At 39.9% G+C, this 17,942-nt stretch overlaps 1 protein-coding gene across 2 annotated transcripts in view; it reads right to left on the bottom strand.

Annotated features, from left to right (window-relative positions):
* The window catches only part of alcama (activated leukocyte cell adhesion molecule a), a 101,955-nt gene that overhangs the window by 19,616 nt on the left and 64,397 nt on the right, over positions 1-17,942 (bottom strand). For both annotated transcript variants that reach the window (XM_017691358.2, XM_017691361.2), the window contains exons 3-8: positions 17,454-17,673; positions 15,984-16,048; positions 3,687-3,774; positions 3,358-3,531; positions 2,001-2,125; positions 224-356 (exon numbers count right to left, since the gene is read on the bottom strand). In XM_017691358.2, the coding sequence (XP_017546847.1) occupies positions 224-356; positions 2,001-2,125; positions 3,358-3,531; positions 3,687-3,774; positions 15,984-16,048; positions 17,454-17,673 (805 nt within the window). The remainder of the gene's footprint in view (positions 1-223; positions 357-2,000; positions 2,126-3,357; positions 3,532-3,686; positions 3,775-15,983; positions 16,049-17,453; positions 17,674-17,942) is intronic.

Below are 17,942 nucleotides of genomic sequence, written 5' to 3'. Positions count from 1 at the left end.
GCGCATTAATTTGTGGCATAAAAGAGGCTGTTAAAGAGCAGAAAAAGTTCAGACAACTCTACTGCGGGTACGCTCTCCTGCAAAAACCAATTTGCAGATTGACCTGCGTAGCCACTGTGGGAGAACTAAGGCAGAAAAAGGGAGGGAGAGGTTTAGAGACAAGAAGAGAGAGATGCAACAGCTACAGAGTAGCAAGACCAATGAGAAGAAGGCAGGTGCTTACAGGTCACTGTGACTGTCGCCGTGGCTTCTATCTTGTCGTTGTCGGGCAGAGAGCATTTGTATTCTCCGGAGTCAGCGCGGGTCACTCCAGACAGAGTGTACACGCCCGAGCCGGTCACAGCAACCTTCTTACCCTGTACGCAGAAGGAATGGATTAACAGTCTGAGAGAATAAATATGGGGTTGGTGCAAGAGAGAAGCACCAAAAAATGTTTAGTTATCCACTTAATTCAAATGCAAACTGATATGTCTGGTGTCTGAAGTTTGCCTCTTTAGCTTGTAGTGAAGCTAAGAGGCTAATGTAGCTAGTAAGGCATGCAGTTTGCACAGTGCTAACAGATGGTTGTAAACTGCATTACTAATAAGCTACATTAGAATTAACTGGCATTTGATGTTTTGAGGAAATTATGTCCGTTTGATTTTGGCCAAAAAATTCAATAAGAAAAAAAAAAATCTTAATTTTTAATATGTGCTTTTTGGGCTTAAAGTCCAAGGTACAAAATATTTACATAACATTAAACTGACTGAGAACTGTCTGGATGTTGTCCTAATACTATTACAATGTTTACACTTGATTGACATCCCTCAGAACGTTCCCAGCCGCCTGAACTAAACAAAACAGCGCAAGAAAAGCTGGGAAAAATGAGTGGAACAGGATTTATTTAAGTTGTTGTAGACCCTGCTGTGTCCAATCCCTAAAATTATTTATCCAGCTTATATGCAGTGACAAAAACAAAAGGTAAGGCTCTTATATAGTTTACAACTTGATGTGCATCCAGAGAATGTTGGTATAGCTGGACAGACAGATGGACAGACTAGATAGAGTAACAAACTGACGAACAGAAGGCAAAAACATAGATGAAGTAGCTCAACAGCTCAGTTATGTTGCGCGAGTTTTCACTTAAGATTTTTAGGTAAAAATAAAATAATCCCCCCTTTCGGTAAATTCTGCTGATCGTTCAAACAGTTTTTACAATAAATGGTGTTAAACACTGGCGTTAATATAGAACTGCTAATTCACCCTTTAACCCTGAACTCTGGCGCACAGACTGCTGGTCCCCATAACAACACAGACAACCATCTCACTTAGCTAGCAGCTTTAAGATCTCAGACTATTTGCACTTGCAAAAGTTTCGTGTCTGAACTCAGCTTCTCATTCGACAGCTTCTTGTTTAAATTCCCCCGTTCCACCATAAAAGGTTGCAGCAGGTACATTCGGGTGCCTCTGGTACAATTTAAAGTGGAACGGGAAAATACAAATGAGAAGCCGGCGAATGAGAAGACTGTTCTACTTTTGCGGAAAAGTTTCCTGCCGGAGATGCAAGGAAAGTGGTTACAGCTGAGCTAAAGCTTAAAGCAGAGCAAAGTAAGTCTGCATTTTCGTTTATATTATATTTTATGTCTATACGAGCACATCAGCACATACTTAGACACATTTACAGCCAAGATGTTAATTGGACATAAAGCGTTGTGGCTCCCAAGGTGGTTTCATTTTTATTGAAAGGACAAATTGGCTCTTCTTAACATTTGGACTGTGACCCCTGAGATGGCTGACAGAGCCTCAGACTGTAGCTTCTAATGAGTGTCACAGTTATATGTACGCCGCCATCTGTGACAGACAGAAAATTAAGATCTTTCTTAAGAGAATACTAAAGAACTTAAGCTTTATGTTTGAGAATGTAAGGGTTTGTGCTGCATATGTTTTTATTATTTTTTTGGAAAGCTTTTGGGAATCCAGTCTGGGTCTCTAAGTCTCTATGGGGAGACACGTGGGCTCACCTTGATGTGGAAGTTGAGGCTGGTAGGAGGAGGGTTTCCATCTGCCTGACATTTCAGAGTCACGTTGTCACCCTCCTTAACAGTGCTTGCAGGTACCACCTGCAAACTCACCTTTTCAGTGGGGTCTGAGAGAGAGAGAGAGAGAGATGGAGTGAGAGAGAGGAGAGGGGAGAGGGGGAGAGATGATGCAGAATCAAGCTTGACACATTCAGCATCTGGGATCTGTCTCTGTCACTCCTTCTGTATCTCTCTGGTTTCCTCGGTCTGTCTTACTCTCAGTGCTGAGATGGAGGAAGAGGTGTGGAGGCATCACTGCATTATCATTACTGATACAGCTTTCCTGTTTTTTACTGAGAAAGAGAAAAAAAAACTACCCCCCTCATTTATTTATTTATGTATGTATGTGTTTATTTATTTAACATTTCCTAATATCAGCTGCTTTTTACATTTGTGTAAACATTTCATGATAAATGTACCAATAGAAATGGTCCAGAAGGAAATCTCATTACAACAAAGATCGTTTTTCCTTTCTTCTACAAAGTTACCACTTGCGAGTTACCAGGAATATGAGTGTTTGTGACCCCTAGGCCTCTCGCAATTATTTTATTATCACCTGTTTACAATTATTTGAGATGATTATAGATTTTTCTGCAGTTCAAGTGTTCATCAGTTGGGTTGAGATGTCAATGTAAAAAAGAAGCAGGAAACGTTCACTCGTCATTTGACTGGGTGCAATATCATGTCTAGAGGGCAGTGCCAAGTAATGTTTTGATAGCTCGGATGCTAATGTTGTTAGCAAGTCATTTTTTTTGGCTCTTATTTTCATAAATTTTGCTTGACTGTGACTTGTTACTCTGAAATGAGAGGAAATATTTCTGAAATAATATAATTTGCTTTCATTACTGGAGTAAACCAATCACACGTTTCAACAGTTACTGATTGTTCAGTCACAGCTTGGCAAGTTTTAGTGTTGGGAAGGTTCCTGAACTGAAGACACAAGAGTCGATACCATTAATCTATAATAAACTATGATATTTTACTTTTTAAATAATCTTAAAAGATGTCCGCTTTCAAAGTTGGTTCATAATTCATTTTTTAATTTTTTCTCTATTCTTCCCTTAACACTAAACAGACTGTGTGATACTGTGTCTTTAAGACTAAAATATGTAAAAAAAATAAAATATGTAAAAGAGTTCTGTTTAAGTGAGTAACGCAGAACCTCTAGGAGGTGCTCCAGTCCACATCTCTCTTCAGTCATGCTCCTGTGTGTGTGTGTGTGTGTGTGTGTGCACGCTATATTTGTGGATGCAAATGAGTGTGTGCTTGGGTCTGTGGAACCTTTGCTATCTGTACTCACAGTGGATGCTGAAGGCCACAGGTGCGGTCACCTGGTCTGGACCGGTCACGTGTCTCACAAGGCAGGCGAACTGTGATGTCATGTCCTGCTTCCCTGCTGTGTACTGCAAACTAGATTTAGTGCTGGACAAACCAGTCACTGGGTCCGTCGCTATGTTGGGGGTGATTATGACCGCTGCACAAACACAAACACACACACACACACACACACATGTGACCCAAATACCAGTCATACATTAAAGGCAGACTCATACAAAGGCATTACCACAATGTACCACCCTATTCAAAAGCACTCAGCACAGTGGCTGAATACTAAAGGTATCAACTCACTCTTGTTATCGTTCAGTAGGGTCTTGTTATTCTTCAGCCAGATGATCTCCGCTGGAGGGTTTGCATCTGCAGTCACACACTCTCCCAGCTGCAACACACAGGCACACACACATTTTTATATCTTATTAGGGAATATACATGCGTCCCATACATTTATATCAATTTTCACATAGAAAATCCACAAACCATTTTAGTCAAAATGGTCAGTAAAATGAAAATGGCAGTCATAACAACTTTACTAAGACCTGATGGACCAAGTCTCTCGAAAAGAATGGAAGTTGTACATCAGGAAAAGCATGGACACACTAAATACTGGAAAAAATAATACTGTGTTTAGTTATTGAGACTTCTGTGTAATTTTCTCTTAAATTCATATTTTTCCCTGATGCTGAAAAATGAATATAATTAATGGCTGTTTTGACTGGAAATTAAATAAATCAAAGGACGGCTCCTGACTCTTGCACAGTGCTGCTGTAATATGATATAACAACTTGGCAGTTCCTACAAAGTCAGGACATTTTTGCTCGGAACACACACACACACACACACACACACACACACACACACACACACACACACACACACACACACACACACACACTTTTGTGCTGTGGCTGAACCAGATCACAAACCCGAAACCTTTCCTCTTCACCGCTCAGCAGCTTCTTTTGAACGCTTGCTAATCTTTGATCCAGGAAGTGTTATCAGTTTCACTTCAGTCTGCAGCGCAGCGTCTGTGAAGCGTCTCAGGACACAAACACGTATGACCTCTGAAGACAGCGTCCAAAAAATAAAATAGAAATGATGTATTTCTATAAACAATGAAGGTGCTTAAGTGTGAGTCATGTGTCAAGTCTTTTGGGGACTTTACGGCAGGAGAGTGCTGGTGCTATTAGGTATTTTCTGTTGGGCGTGGCTTCGGGTGCTTCTGGCTAGGAGTGACTGCCCCCGTGATGTGACCTGATAAAGTCATGCCTGTGGTTGTGGAGCACTGAAGTGCCCGGGAAATTACCCTGAGACAGTGACATCACCACTTCTCACGTGGCTTAAATATCAGAGCCGTCACAGCCCTGTGACTGGAAATAGCCAAGTGGTGTGCAGTTTTGTGCTCTCACACACTGTATCTCTCTCTACAGCTCTGTCTGTCTGTCTCTCTCTCTCTCTCTCTCTCCAGATATCGCTCTCTCTCTCTCATGTGCGCTTTCTATCTGAATCTCTCTCTCTCCCTCTCTAACCCTGTATCTCTATCTTGCTGTCTCTCTACAACTCTTCCACTCACTGCTTCTGTCCCTCTTTCTGTGCCTCTCTCTCTCAGCTTCCTGGCATGATAAATATCGGTAAGCTCCCACTTCTAAACAGTGAAATTATTTTTTATTTTTTTGAATTGTTATAAAGAACAAAAACATAAGATGGGGAGATGTTTATCTCTTTTCCTATTCTGCAGAGAAATGGAGGTGTAAAAACTCAATTTCAACAGCATTTAATAGAGAGAGAGAGAGAGAGAGAGAGAGAGAGAGAGAGAGATTTTCTGATAAGGAGGAATAATGGCAGAGAAGCTGGTAGCATGATGCATAGGCACAGGTGTGCGAGAGAGGGAGAGAGAGGGAGAGAGAGGGAGAGAGGGAGAGAGGGAGAGAGAGAGAGAGAGAGAGAGAGAGAGAGAGAGAGAGAGAGAGAGAGAGAGATTTTCTGATAAGGAGGAATAATGGCAGAGAAGCTGGTAGCATGATGCATAGGCACAGGTGTGCGAGAGAGAGAGAGAGGGAGAGAGGGAGAGAGAGAGAGAGGGAGAGAGAGGGAGAGGGAGAGAGAGGGAGAGAGAGGGAGAGAGAGGGAGAGAGAGGGACTCAATAAAGGCCATGACCATTCATCCTGAACACACACACACACACACACACACACACTCTTCTCAGAATCTGCTGCTTTTAACGAGGCCCATAGAGCGCTCTGCCTAAGATGGTGTACTTCACTTCCTCCTCACAATTTCCTCCCTTTCTTCTTTTTGTGTCACCACTCGATCCTGAGCCAAGTCTCAGCCTCCGTCTCGGCCAGGGCCAAATGTTTTTAAACATGAGCTTCTTAAAGACCCTCAAAGGAGGGGCTCCTTTTTTCCAAAGTGTGTAAACAAAGCGGCTGAGCTTTGAACAAGATCAAATCTCAGTAGGTAGTTATCCAAAAACAAGTCCTTCCCCTCTCAAAATAACCAACCCCCATTCGTCTGTACTCCTGCCTCCGTTCTGTGCTACAGCACTGTCTGTTATCTGAGCAGTAATGTGCCACCTACAGTACAGGTGGGAATCATTAAAGGCCCACAATGTGATGTTATTCTGTTGTGATTTGATGATCAGGATCTAACACACATTTCACAGTTTTTGACTATTAATTTGAAGATTAGTTTTGATTGTAGACAAAATAATGAGCTCCAAACACCACAACATCTACAATTTATATGGGACATAAGCACAAAAGCCTAGTTAAAATCCACAGTACAGTTATTACACACAGAAAATATTAAATAATTAATACAGCTCTTAACTCAATTAACGGCATTGTTTTTGGAAATACCATTAATTCATTTTCAGAGTTTGAAAACATAATTCTATATGTCATGTATGCAGGGAGGGAGGTCGGGAGGGATGGATTGATAGATCTAAAGCAGTACTGTCAAATTGAGGATAACAGTATCTGACAACAACCAGACGTTCTGGAGGTTGTTACAGCTGCCATTAAAACTTGTTTATTGTTGTTTCAACCAATAAGCAATCATATCAACATTTACTAAATCAGTACTACATATTTCCAGAAGAACATATTTCGTGCATACTTGAAAAGGGCAGGTGACGTTAGGTGCAAGTCTAAGTTGATAACTTTTTGAATTGATACCTACAAATGGTGAGTCCTGACAAAGTATCAGAGAAACAGATGGACTACAGTCTGTAACTGTAGAACTACAAAGTGCAGATATACAGTGCTCCTATCATAATGTTATGCCTGATCTGTGTATATCTTATCAATATGCTTAAAGAAATTTGGTGGAGGGGGAGAAATATCAATGGAAAAAAAAATGACCTGGAGGGAATATTAAGTTTTAATACTGAAATCCTGCTACAGAGTGAAATGTGCACTTGGGATCTACATCTATGTACCACTTTCTTGAGCTTATCCAGTCAAGTTTTTTTGAAAGTTTGTACGAATGAGGCTGAGAGTTGGGTGAATTTTAACTCCCAAATAATTAAAGCCAAAGGTCTGTCAGTGAAGAACTGAAGGATCTGCAGTTGAAGGTTGATTTTACCAGAGGCAACGTCTATCAAAACTGCATCTACTGAAAGGATATGATATGTGGTATTGAGCTATTTCTGTATGAAAGGAAGAGAATAATGTCATCAGCATACAATAAAATGTGATGTGTAGAATTATTTATGTGTATGAAATCAATGCACTTTGTCTAACTGACTGAACTAAAGGTTCTGGTGAAAGCACAGAGAATCGAGGAAAGAGGGCAGTCCTGCCACGTTTCTCTCTCAAGAAAGAACTGCAAAGAAATCATATGACCTGTGGCCACACATGCTGACGGGTTATAGAAGAGTGAGGTTTTCACTGCATCTAGACTGAATACTTCACTGAAGCTATTGGCATCAGTTATATGTACAAGGCACCTGACATTGTCTGAGGCTAGCAAAGGTGTGGACTTGAGTCATGTGACTTGGACTTGAGTCACGAATTTGATGACTTTAGACTCGACCTGAGAAAATCGAGAAAGACTTGGGACATTGACTTCAACACCAGTGACTCTGTCTGTTACTGTGTTTACGCTTGGCTTTTTTTTCTCTCAGAAGTGTTAGAGTTCAAGTTCACCTCCATAAGCTGAAAACAAGCGAAGCATCAACAGCATCAGTCCAGGCTTACAGGAGAGACCAAGTAAACTGAACATTTTCCTCGTGGTAGCTAAACAAAAGGAACAGCTCTCAGTTTAACTGATTAACAGCTACTGCAGGTAAAACAAGTGCAGCATTCAGCATCAGGCTAAAGTTGCCTGCGTTATTCGACAGCTTCATATTGGAGTTTGTGGTTACACCTTAAATGGTGCAGCAATAAGGCACCAGAACGTAACTACTGGACCATTTAAGGTGGAATGGAAAATTCAATAAAAAGCTCCTGAAAAAAATCATCAACTTCAGCTTCGCACATTCACCCTTGTTTTGCAGACTTTTCTATAAACAATGTTTAGCTCAGTTGTTTTGGTTCCTGTTGTAATTTAAATTCAATTTAGACTAGTGGTTGTTTTTGATTGGCTGAGGTAGTTTTTATTTTAATCCTATGCAGCCAATAAAAATAATGAAAAATTGTCTTCAGATAAAGATTTTTTCAGTAGCAGTTGTTCAGTAATATTTTAAAAATTCTTTTCATGTTTAGTTGCACTACTCTTACCAGTATCCTGGTCATGGTTATCTGTGTGCCATGGCTTTTTTACCTTTTTAGTTGGAAAGGTAAAAAAATAAAATAAAATAAATAATAATAATAATAATAATAATAATAAATTATATGCAGCCATACATTACTTACATGCTGTCATTAAAAGGCTACAGTACTATTACCATCATTCAGTGTTATGCCCTTGAATTAGCTGAAGAATGCAGACTAACTTGTTTAGACTCTAAGATTAGGACTACTGACTTGGGAATCAACTTGAGACTCGTCTGTACTGACTTGGGAGTTGAATCGAGACTCAACTTCAGACTTGGGACTTGACTCGGGACTTGAATGTGAAGATTTGAGACTTGGTGACTCTTTTCCCACCCAGAGGAAGGGCAAGAATAGGCAGGCTAAGGCAGTTAAAATATATGCCCTGACAAATATACCCTGTCATATGTGTAGCAGGCAATCGGCTCGGCAATCGGCTCAGCCATCAGCTGATTGAAAAGAGCTGATGACTGCTGGTGATTTGACCTTGGGGCCTAAGTTTGACTTCATGGCCTGCCTGATCTAACGCTGTGCTCATTGGGTAATTAACAGAACTTAATAACAACCATATCCCAAATTTCTCAAAGAGTCTCTAGAGGAATACAGTATAATCCTGGGGACTTTTGTTTCTTCATAGAGGTAGTATATCAGTTCTTCTAAATTTGCTGGAGAATCTAATTACTCTCCAATATAATTACGAGGCTGAGAGAGATGAGTGAGCTCTGGCACATTTGTAACGCTGCTAATTGCAGACTGTAGCCTCCCACAGAGTATTAGGATTTATATGTGGAGTATCAAATCAATACAATGACTTGGGTCAATCCTGATGTGTTCTAGAAACTCTTTATTAGTAAAGTAAGCTGGACAGGGCATTGATCAGATATGAGCACAGGCAGGATTTCAGTAACCCTAACAGATGTGAGAAAACCAGGCCCAACCTATTTAGACACATAATGTGGTAGATTTCCATAATATTTAAATTTGCCATAAAAGTTGGTTAAACAAATGGTGAACTAACCTAATTTGACTTTCAGAGATCAACCTCAAAATTACAATTTGCATCTAAAATAATTGGGATATTGCCTAAGCTCGCAGTTTGCTTTTTACAGGGGTCAAAACACATGAAACACACACAGAAGCTAAACCATATTTAACTGCATTTATCTTTACTACAGCATAACAAAAAAATGTACCATCTAATTATTTATTCTCTAATTAACTCTCCACATTTTCAAACTGTGGTTACAACCAGATACGACTGCATCCCAAGGCTAGCCATCTATATATAAGACTAGAGAAAAGAGCTCACTGGAGCTTTGTGCTGTAATGGCTGTGAAATCCTCAAAATGAAATTTTAACACTATAAATCTCCGCTAAAAAGCTCTTCTGTGACTTTTCCTGTGCATCTATGAATTTTTTTTTTCTTTCTACCAGGGGAATAATGACATGGCTCACTTGAGGAACAAAGGTACTACTCAGCTCACTGAAATATAGGTGCTATGCTACTGAATTGAGCTCTTTGCTGTGGTAAATTTGGGTGGTTTTCAAGCCTCCTGCCCCTTTCCAGGTGGCTTATATCAAAGTCAAGGACGTGCTCTGCCAAGGCCATCAAGTACAGACTGTGTGATAAGAACTAAAGGGCTCCCTATGGATTGGTAAGATTGTCGGGTGCCACTATCGGTCTTGTGGGCCTCCTTGGTCCTTGGTCTTCTGACCATGCTGTGTCCTTAGGTTTGTGTTTCTGTTTTATGGTATTTCAGACACTTGGCTATATTAATCACCTATAGCTTCAGCCTTTCTTTCTAGGTCCTGAATAACTCCCAGCTCTGACTGTGGCATGGCACTGATTCCACGATCAAGTGATTGTTGAGCCAGGCTCTCTACTTAATCAGGTCACATAGGTGATATCTGGGGATGGAATGATTGTGCTTCTGGATCTAAATCAGACTTTTCTACTCCCTTGCTCTTTAGAGTAGACCTGGCTGTTTTACTGAGGCTCTGACTCAGGCTGAATATCTAATCTGCTTGCGTTAAACTTGCGTTGGTTGGTTTCTCTCCCAAATCTCCTCTCCTTGGTTGTAGGAGGAGGGAAATGATACTCAGCCACCTTATACAGGAACTGGACAAGTGCTCTATTATACCTCATTTGAGAAATGATCCTGTGGCTTAAGTCTCATGTGGAATGACAACTTTCTTCCAGGTTTTCTGCCGCAGGCACTTCCTCCACAGAGGAAATTCCACTAGGCAGCAGCAACAGCAACAACAACAACAACAACAACAACAACAACAACACCATCACCCCCCCCCATTTCTATGTGAGGTTCTCTCTGGAACATCTGCATTCACAAGTGCTATGACAGACCAGGGGTCGGCAACATACAGAACTTTTACTGTCCTGTTGTGGCTCCACAGCAGAATAAGATTTGTAAAAAAGATTTGTAAAAAGCAGAGCGTTGAGAGGCAGAAGCTAAACGGTTCCTGCTGGAGATGTGAGAAAAGCAGCTTGGCTGAGCTAAAGCGTAGACTCTTAAACTCCTTGGAACCACCGGTGGTTCAAAAATGCACTTCATCATGTTCTTCATAACGTTCATATTTCATAAGCTCCATTCAGAAGCTGGGTGTCGTATGAGGCTGTAGCTCTTCTCTCCAGTCTAATAGACGGTGATGTCATTTTAAACCCTTATAATAAAAGAAGCTGAACTTTGTTTTTCTTCTGAAAGTCGACCCGTTTTTCCCCAAATCTGGGCTATAAACTATAAACAGACGGTCTCTTCAGTGATCTGCTCTGCAAAAATTAATTTTATAAAAATAACACAGAGCGTCTGAGATTTTTGCCTTCCAGTAGTAAATTGTAAGCATATAGCAATATGTGTGATCATAAAACACGTTCTCTTAATCTAAGGGGAGCTTTTACCAAACAAACAAACAAACAAACAAACAAATAAATAAATATGTACATTTATTTCATGCAGTTACTGAATAATTTACCTTGCGATTTGGTCATTTAAATTCAGATGGACAAACCAAAACATACCCTGGAGAGTAAGATGTTAAAACAGAGCAAAGAAAGTCTGTGTTTTCAGCCTATACTTGCACATCAGCACATAGTGAAATGTATTTGCAGCCAAGATGGTACATTCCTCATAAGCACAGAATCATCCGTCCAGTAGTGTCAGCCCCAAAGTCTCTAACAGTGTCCTAAAAGTGTCCTAACAGCATCCTAGTAGATTGTTGTTGGTCATGACTGTAAACCAGTACACCCAACATCTGAAGCTGGTAAAGGGCACTTTTCAAAATCTTTCTACGCCGCACATCCTTAGGCAGGCAACCCTACAACAAACAGAGACACTAAGTTTTGCCTCCTCAAGGGGGTTTGAAACATGTTCTGATAACGAAATCTTGGCTGTTTAGACCACTGGCTATTAATTGTTGAAGACGCATAACTTTTGAAATCATGCTCCACTATTACAGTAAGAACATGGGGTGGTAATCGTGGTTTGAGTTTGCATTGGCAGCTTAGAGTAAACAACAGCAGTATCAGGGATTGCTTGAACTGAGTGGAGGTGCTCTATCCTCTGTAGTTTTAGTTATCAGGGGTATCCAGCTATTATCAGCACGGTCTGGGTCAGACTCTAAACTATCGTGTTTGTCAGGTAAAGTAGCAGCAGACTGTGCACTAGTGCATTAATGCGCTCAACAACTGCACTGCCAGCTGCTGTACCTGTTTTTCCCCACTTCTACTATTTTAGTCACTTTCCCATAATCACAAGCTACAATACTACCAGCTAGATTTGGTGCTGAACTCTTCCCTCGTCTCTGACTAAGCTCAGGCAATAAAATAGGTAACAGGTCAATTTGCTGCATTGAAAATAACAACAACAACAACAACAACAACAACAACAACATGAGTTTTATCTACAACATATTTCACAGTTTCAGTTTCACAGCCTTTCAGTCTCATTTATATGCACCCATGTCAAATTATAGAGAATGACTGATTGAAAATGAGCCCGAGCTGCAGTTAGACTGCATTTCAGTGCACATGTGGTTCTAAAGAACTTTATAAAGAGCTGGTTACGGCACAATTCACTGCAATTGCAACAGATAGCTGGACATCTCAAGGCTTTATCATGTTGATAAAAGAAAATTGATGGTTAGATTTATTTAATTTGATGTTTGCACTATATTTGCTTGTTGTTTGTCTTTTTCTATGCTCAATACTTCAGTACAATTGCTCTACCTCTTGCTGTTTACATTTATTGTTGTTTTGCTTTCTTTTGCAACAATTTTGTAAAAAAGGAACATTTAGAAGTCACTTATTTCTTTGTGTTTTTGAAAGACTTTGCGTTAAACGCATATCGTCGCTGTCCAGAGAAAACAAGTATCTCCAAAATAGTAGAAGGCAAAACTATTCTGACCTTTCACTGTAAGTTAATGTAAACAGATTTTATTCCAATTGATTTTAGATTCTTTCGGTCCATTCGTCATGAATTGTTCATATGACATGAAGGACAGCTGGTGTGTAGAAATGATGAAACTAAGGGTCAAAGTTGGTTATATTTCTTCATTGTGATACAAACCAGATTATGGCTCAGAAATGAAGGCCCGTATCAAACTGTGAAAGGGATGAACTATTATGCTTGTTTGTAATATCCGATTCTGTTTAAGCCTGACTTCCATTGCATTGGCTTGGAATCAGCTATGTTTAATTAAAGAAAAAGTAGCAATAAAATCTGTGCATTTGTTTATCTGGGCATAAATATGTAAATTAATGAGGGCTGTCAAACGATTACATTTTTTTAATCGTGATTAATCTCAGAATTTCAAATAGTTAATCGCAATTAATCACATTTTTTAAAAAATGTGTAAATGTTATAGAAAATAAGGATTTTTAAGTGAAATGTTACAATTAAAATTGTGAACACATTTTATGGTAAATGTACTTATGTTAAAAACTGCTGGGACAAGAGAAAACTGTAAGGGAGTTTTATTCACTCACATACTAGGCAGTAATAAGTGATTAAGTGATAATCACTTAATACTGAACCTACATAATAATAATCACTTAATACTGAACCTAATCACTTAATACTGAACCTACAAATTGGATTTGTAATAGATTAGGGAGCTGGAGTCTCAAATATAAGACATGTAGTCACATCCTACTGTGTCTCAGTTCAGATATGTGTAACAAAAGAAAATAAAAACTACATAAAACTTCAATTGTGCTGAGGTTGTATTCAGTCACAGCCTATAGGACTTCACAGTACTACACAAACAAAAATACATTACACAAAGTTGGACTTCAGTAAAGACATGTAGTGTCATACCACAGTGAACACCTCGATCGGAACAGTTTAGTCTGACTGAGGCCATTTGGAATACAATTTCTATCCGATTGAACGAGGTGGGTAAACCTCTAAATAATCCGTTGAATAGAAGAATAATAGCCGTGTAAACGCCTGAATCCGATTACGCTCCAGTCAGAACGCGTGAGTACGTTCTGCACATGCGCGTCACCGCAAAAGGTTTATAACGCTCAACATAGCGGAGCAGAAACTGGTCTGCAGAGGAGACGAGGTTTATGCTCTCAGCTTTAAAAGACGGCGGTGGGACGGACGTCCAGCTAATGTGTCCAGGAGCACGACGTCTTCCTCTCGCCGCTTCCTTTATAAGTACATGTGAAGGACGTTTTTCTGAGTCTGACGTCAGTTTAAAGCAATTAAAACCACAAGCACTGCTCACTGCTGCTCATCTCACTCTGACTGGACATCACGTGATGTTCGCTGTCATGGTAACATTCACTCTAAGCGCTACTCCAAAAAAATCAAAAATCTTTGCATATAAAACACAGAAACTTAGTCCACTACTCTTAATGAGAGACACCGCGCACGGTCAAGTCTCAACATGAACTACGGATGACGCGCAGGGCCAAATGGGATTTGCATTAACGGCACTATTTTTTAAAATCACGTTAAATTGAGATCGCATTAATGCGCTATTATCGCGTTAACTTCGACAGCCCTAATATTAATATAAAATTCTACTGCTATATGGACTAAACCCTCCTGGAACAGTTTGGCACTTTTTTTCTGTAGTGTGATGCTGAAACGTATAAAGTAGTAAATGAAAAAAGCGAATAACTTCCAGCCTGTGACTGATTCAACAAGAGGGTTTAAGACGTGAGGCAATGACACTGAATATCAGTGAACATCAATGCATTCAAAAGGTTAACAATTAATAATGCACAGTTTTAGGCCACTGAAGAACACAAGGAAAAGAAAAAATATCTGCATGTCTGTGTGCCCAGCACTCAAGTTGTAGCTCTGCCTCTCCCTCCCTTTCCCTCGCTCTCTCTCCCTCTATCCTCCTGCTGCACTGATTCATATGCTCAACATATTTTTGGAAAAACAAAAAGTGAGCAAGAGATGTCCAGGAAAAAACAAAAGGTACACAGCTACAGCTCTTTAACCTCCATTTCTCCTCACTAGCTTTGCGGTTTTGCGATGATGAGCAGTAACAAAATAAAAGCCTTAAATCTGCTAGCCTTGTCACTAATCACAATATCCACTGGCTTTAGCATAAGGCTATAATACGTGGCTGGATAGATATAAACAAACCTGTGGCTGATTATTCATTATCTAGAAAAACAGATCTTGCTGTATCACTGATCATCCCAATAATACTCCATATTTTCTAGTGTGCTTTCAACCAGCCATAATAACCTGCATCTTAAGGCCAGCCAACTTCTGTAGAAGGCTGGAGAAAATGACTCATTGAAGCTGTGAGCTTGAATAGCTGTAAAACACTGAAAATCAAGGTTTAACATGATCAAAAGCTTTTCTGTGGCTTTTTTGTGCATCTCTGAACAGCTCAATTACAAGGGGAAAAATGAGATTGAAATGTGGGTGACGCTGCTAATGCTTTTATGCGCTGTGTTAAATTTAGTGGTGTTATGAATATATCAGTACTTTGGCCTCTGTGTGTCAACACTAGTTTCTTTTAAAGAATATAACGATGCGATGTTATATCGATTCGTTTCTCTCACTACTACCTACCTCTTATCCCAGCCAAGCCAAGTAAGAAAAGCAAAAAACTTATTTTTATTGTACTTCACTGTGTATTGTAGTTTATTGTATTGTTTGTTATTGTATTGCATTGAATGGCACAGAGTTCTGCGTTCAACTCTGTTTCTTTTTCTCGGTGTCTGCAGTGACATCTTGTTTCTAGCAGTATCTGAGCTCAGGACTGTCTTTCTCTCTAAGCTATTGATAACTAGCAAAGACACTTTCTCTAGATTGACAAAGCACTTCTTGTAGGTCGCTCTGGATAAGAGCGTCTGCTAAATGCTGTAAATGTAAAAAGCAAATCTGACGCTGTCCAGCCATACATAGGTGCTCATGTGAGGTGAGCTCAAACAGGGTAGAAGTTGCTCCAACTAATCTTCTTTTACTGCTCTGATAAAAAGTAATGTCACCTTTCTCCCATCCTGTGGTTCAATGTATCTCTACAGCGCTTCAAAAGCTGCCAGCTTGGGCTTATCTGTGGGGGACCATCTCTCCAGCAACACTTCATTTAAATGCTCTCTGTAAGTTTATGTTCATTCCCTGATCTCTTTTAATAGGTTAGTCCCCACTGTCATGCATGAAGACGCCTGCAGGTGTGTTCACAGTGGAGGAAAAGGCCCACAGGCATGGGGGGTGGGGGTAGAAGGTACTTGCTCCAAAAACTGTACTTTTTCAGGAGGTTTATGATTGGTCTACTGAATGCAATGAGGGCTTCCCAGTGATGGCAGCAGTCCAGGAACCTAAAGAGCATAGTTTAAAAAGCACTCACCGGTGTCAGTTTGTCATTTTCCAGCTGACTTGCTTTGTTCTTGATCTCAGGAGCTGACGGTCTCTCTGAAAGGAACAAAGCAGGTTGAATAAATGAATGTATGACGAAAAACATCCTGTAAAAATTGTGCAGTTAGAGTATATTAACCCCCTGTTATGTTATTTGAGGGTCTCTTCTGAAAAGGAGTAGGGTCAGTTCTTTTCTATCCTAAACGATACTTCAACCAGTTTTGATGTTTTTATTTTCTAGCTGTGCCTCTTTGACTCACAACTTAGAGTATCAAAATTCAGTACTTTTATACTTAATACTGTTCAATACAAATTGAGCTTCAATATGTAAGCAGTTAATCTTAACAGCGAACCAATTAGCATGCATGCTCCAAAAGCTAGACTGCAGACTGGCTGTCTAAATTACATTTAGCTGTTTAAAGCTAGTATTGTGTATTGCTAATAGAGTGCATCTATTGCAACTGCCAATGAAGCTGGAGGCCAAATGTTAGAAAATGCAACAATCATGGCTTTAGGATGCACAAAAAGTGATCACATTTGTCTCATAATCTTTATTTAATCTAATTATGCCTACTTATGCGTCTTCAGAACATCCTGTTTTTTTTCTTTAAATACGGATAAAGCCGTGCCGCAGCCTTCTACACATATCAGCTTCCCTTGTAAAACATGAACATGACCTTCAATTATTTTGACACTGTAGTTACATAAAAGTTCTGAAAAACAAAAAAGACAAGACTTACTACAGTTATTAATAACACTATAACAATAGGCTACAGGAAAAGTAGCCTGTAGGCCACTTTCACACAGTAAGCCGCTTTATTATTTTAAAAAGATGCGATTTAAAGTCTATACAATGTATTAAACTTGCAGCAAGAACTGCCCAGGTATAACAGGAACAAAGTTACCCTGCATTTTCAGATCAGATCAGACGGTATTTGCATTTTTGTTCAGTGCTGGTGGCACATCAAAGCGTCTCTTTTTTGAATTCAGCTCCTGTTTGCCTGCCACCATGATACAATCGTAAAACATCGATGGCTCCAAGCCTATTTCACATGCATGCTATTAACATCAGTGCATCTTGGACAGTACAGCATATACATCTACTTCCAAGACCTCGCAATTATTTCTGGTCTAAGGTGTGCCCACTTTCAGTGAGTAATTTAAAAGGAGATATCAAAAAAAAAAGAAAATCAGGAATCAATACCTTCAGATACAGATAACAGTATCTACAAACTCTGAGCCCTACTTGCAATAGAAGACAAATGGGAAGGTCATAAAACATCTGCACATTAGCTTCTATTATAAGTCTAAAGAATCAGTGGGATTTCTGTTCTTATACTAAACACAAGGAATGTCTTGAAATGATTCCCGTAACCGGCTACACATGCAGCAGAGTTTAGATTGGAGACTGAAGTATTCCTTTAATGAACATATCATGGTATGTGTAGGAAGCTGTACTCACTCCGCACTTCCACCTCCACCGGGTATTCATCCAGATTATTGATGGAGACCACCATGCAGGTGAAGACTCTCTGGTCACCAAGGGTGGCTTTGGTAATCAGCAGACTGGAGTTATCCGTGATGTTAATGCGGTCCTTATAGCCATCTGTGGCCGAGACCTTTGCATCATCCTTCTGGGCCTGCTTCACCAAGAGGTCTCCAGATGAACCATCGTCTTTTGTCTAGAAGTAACACCACACACACACACACACACGGCTGTTACCAATGTGTCATATACTGAGCTACTCCAGAATACCTGTTCTGCACAGTATGCTGCTGCTGGTATGAAATGCCTTGACATACTCCTTTGAGTATGTGACAGTAAAATGACAGTTTGAGGTCCAGCGTTGTTGCAGACGTGACAGTTGAGTTGTCTAATTTGAAAAACTATTTATTCGTCTCCATATAGACGTTAGCAGAGTGAGATCTATTCTCAGACAGCGCTAGCAGG

This window comes from Pygocentrus nattereri, chromosome 18, assembly GCF_015220715.1.
Source record: "Pygocentrus nattereri isolate fPygNat1 chromosome 18, fPygNat1.pri, whole genome shotgun sequence".
In the NCBI taxonomy this organism is placed as follows: domain Eukaryota; kingdom Metazoa; phylum Chordata; class Actinopteri; order Characiformes; family Serrasalmidae; genus Pygocentrus; species Pygocentrus nattereri.
This window is presented reverse-complemented; position numbering and strand designations above follow the sequence as displayed.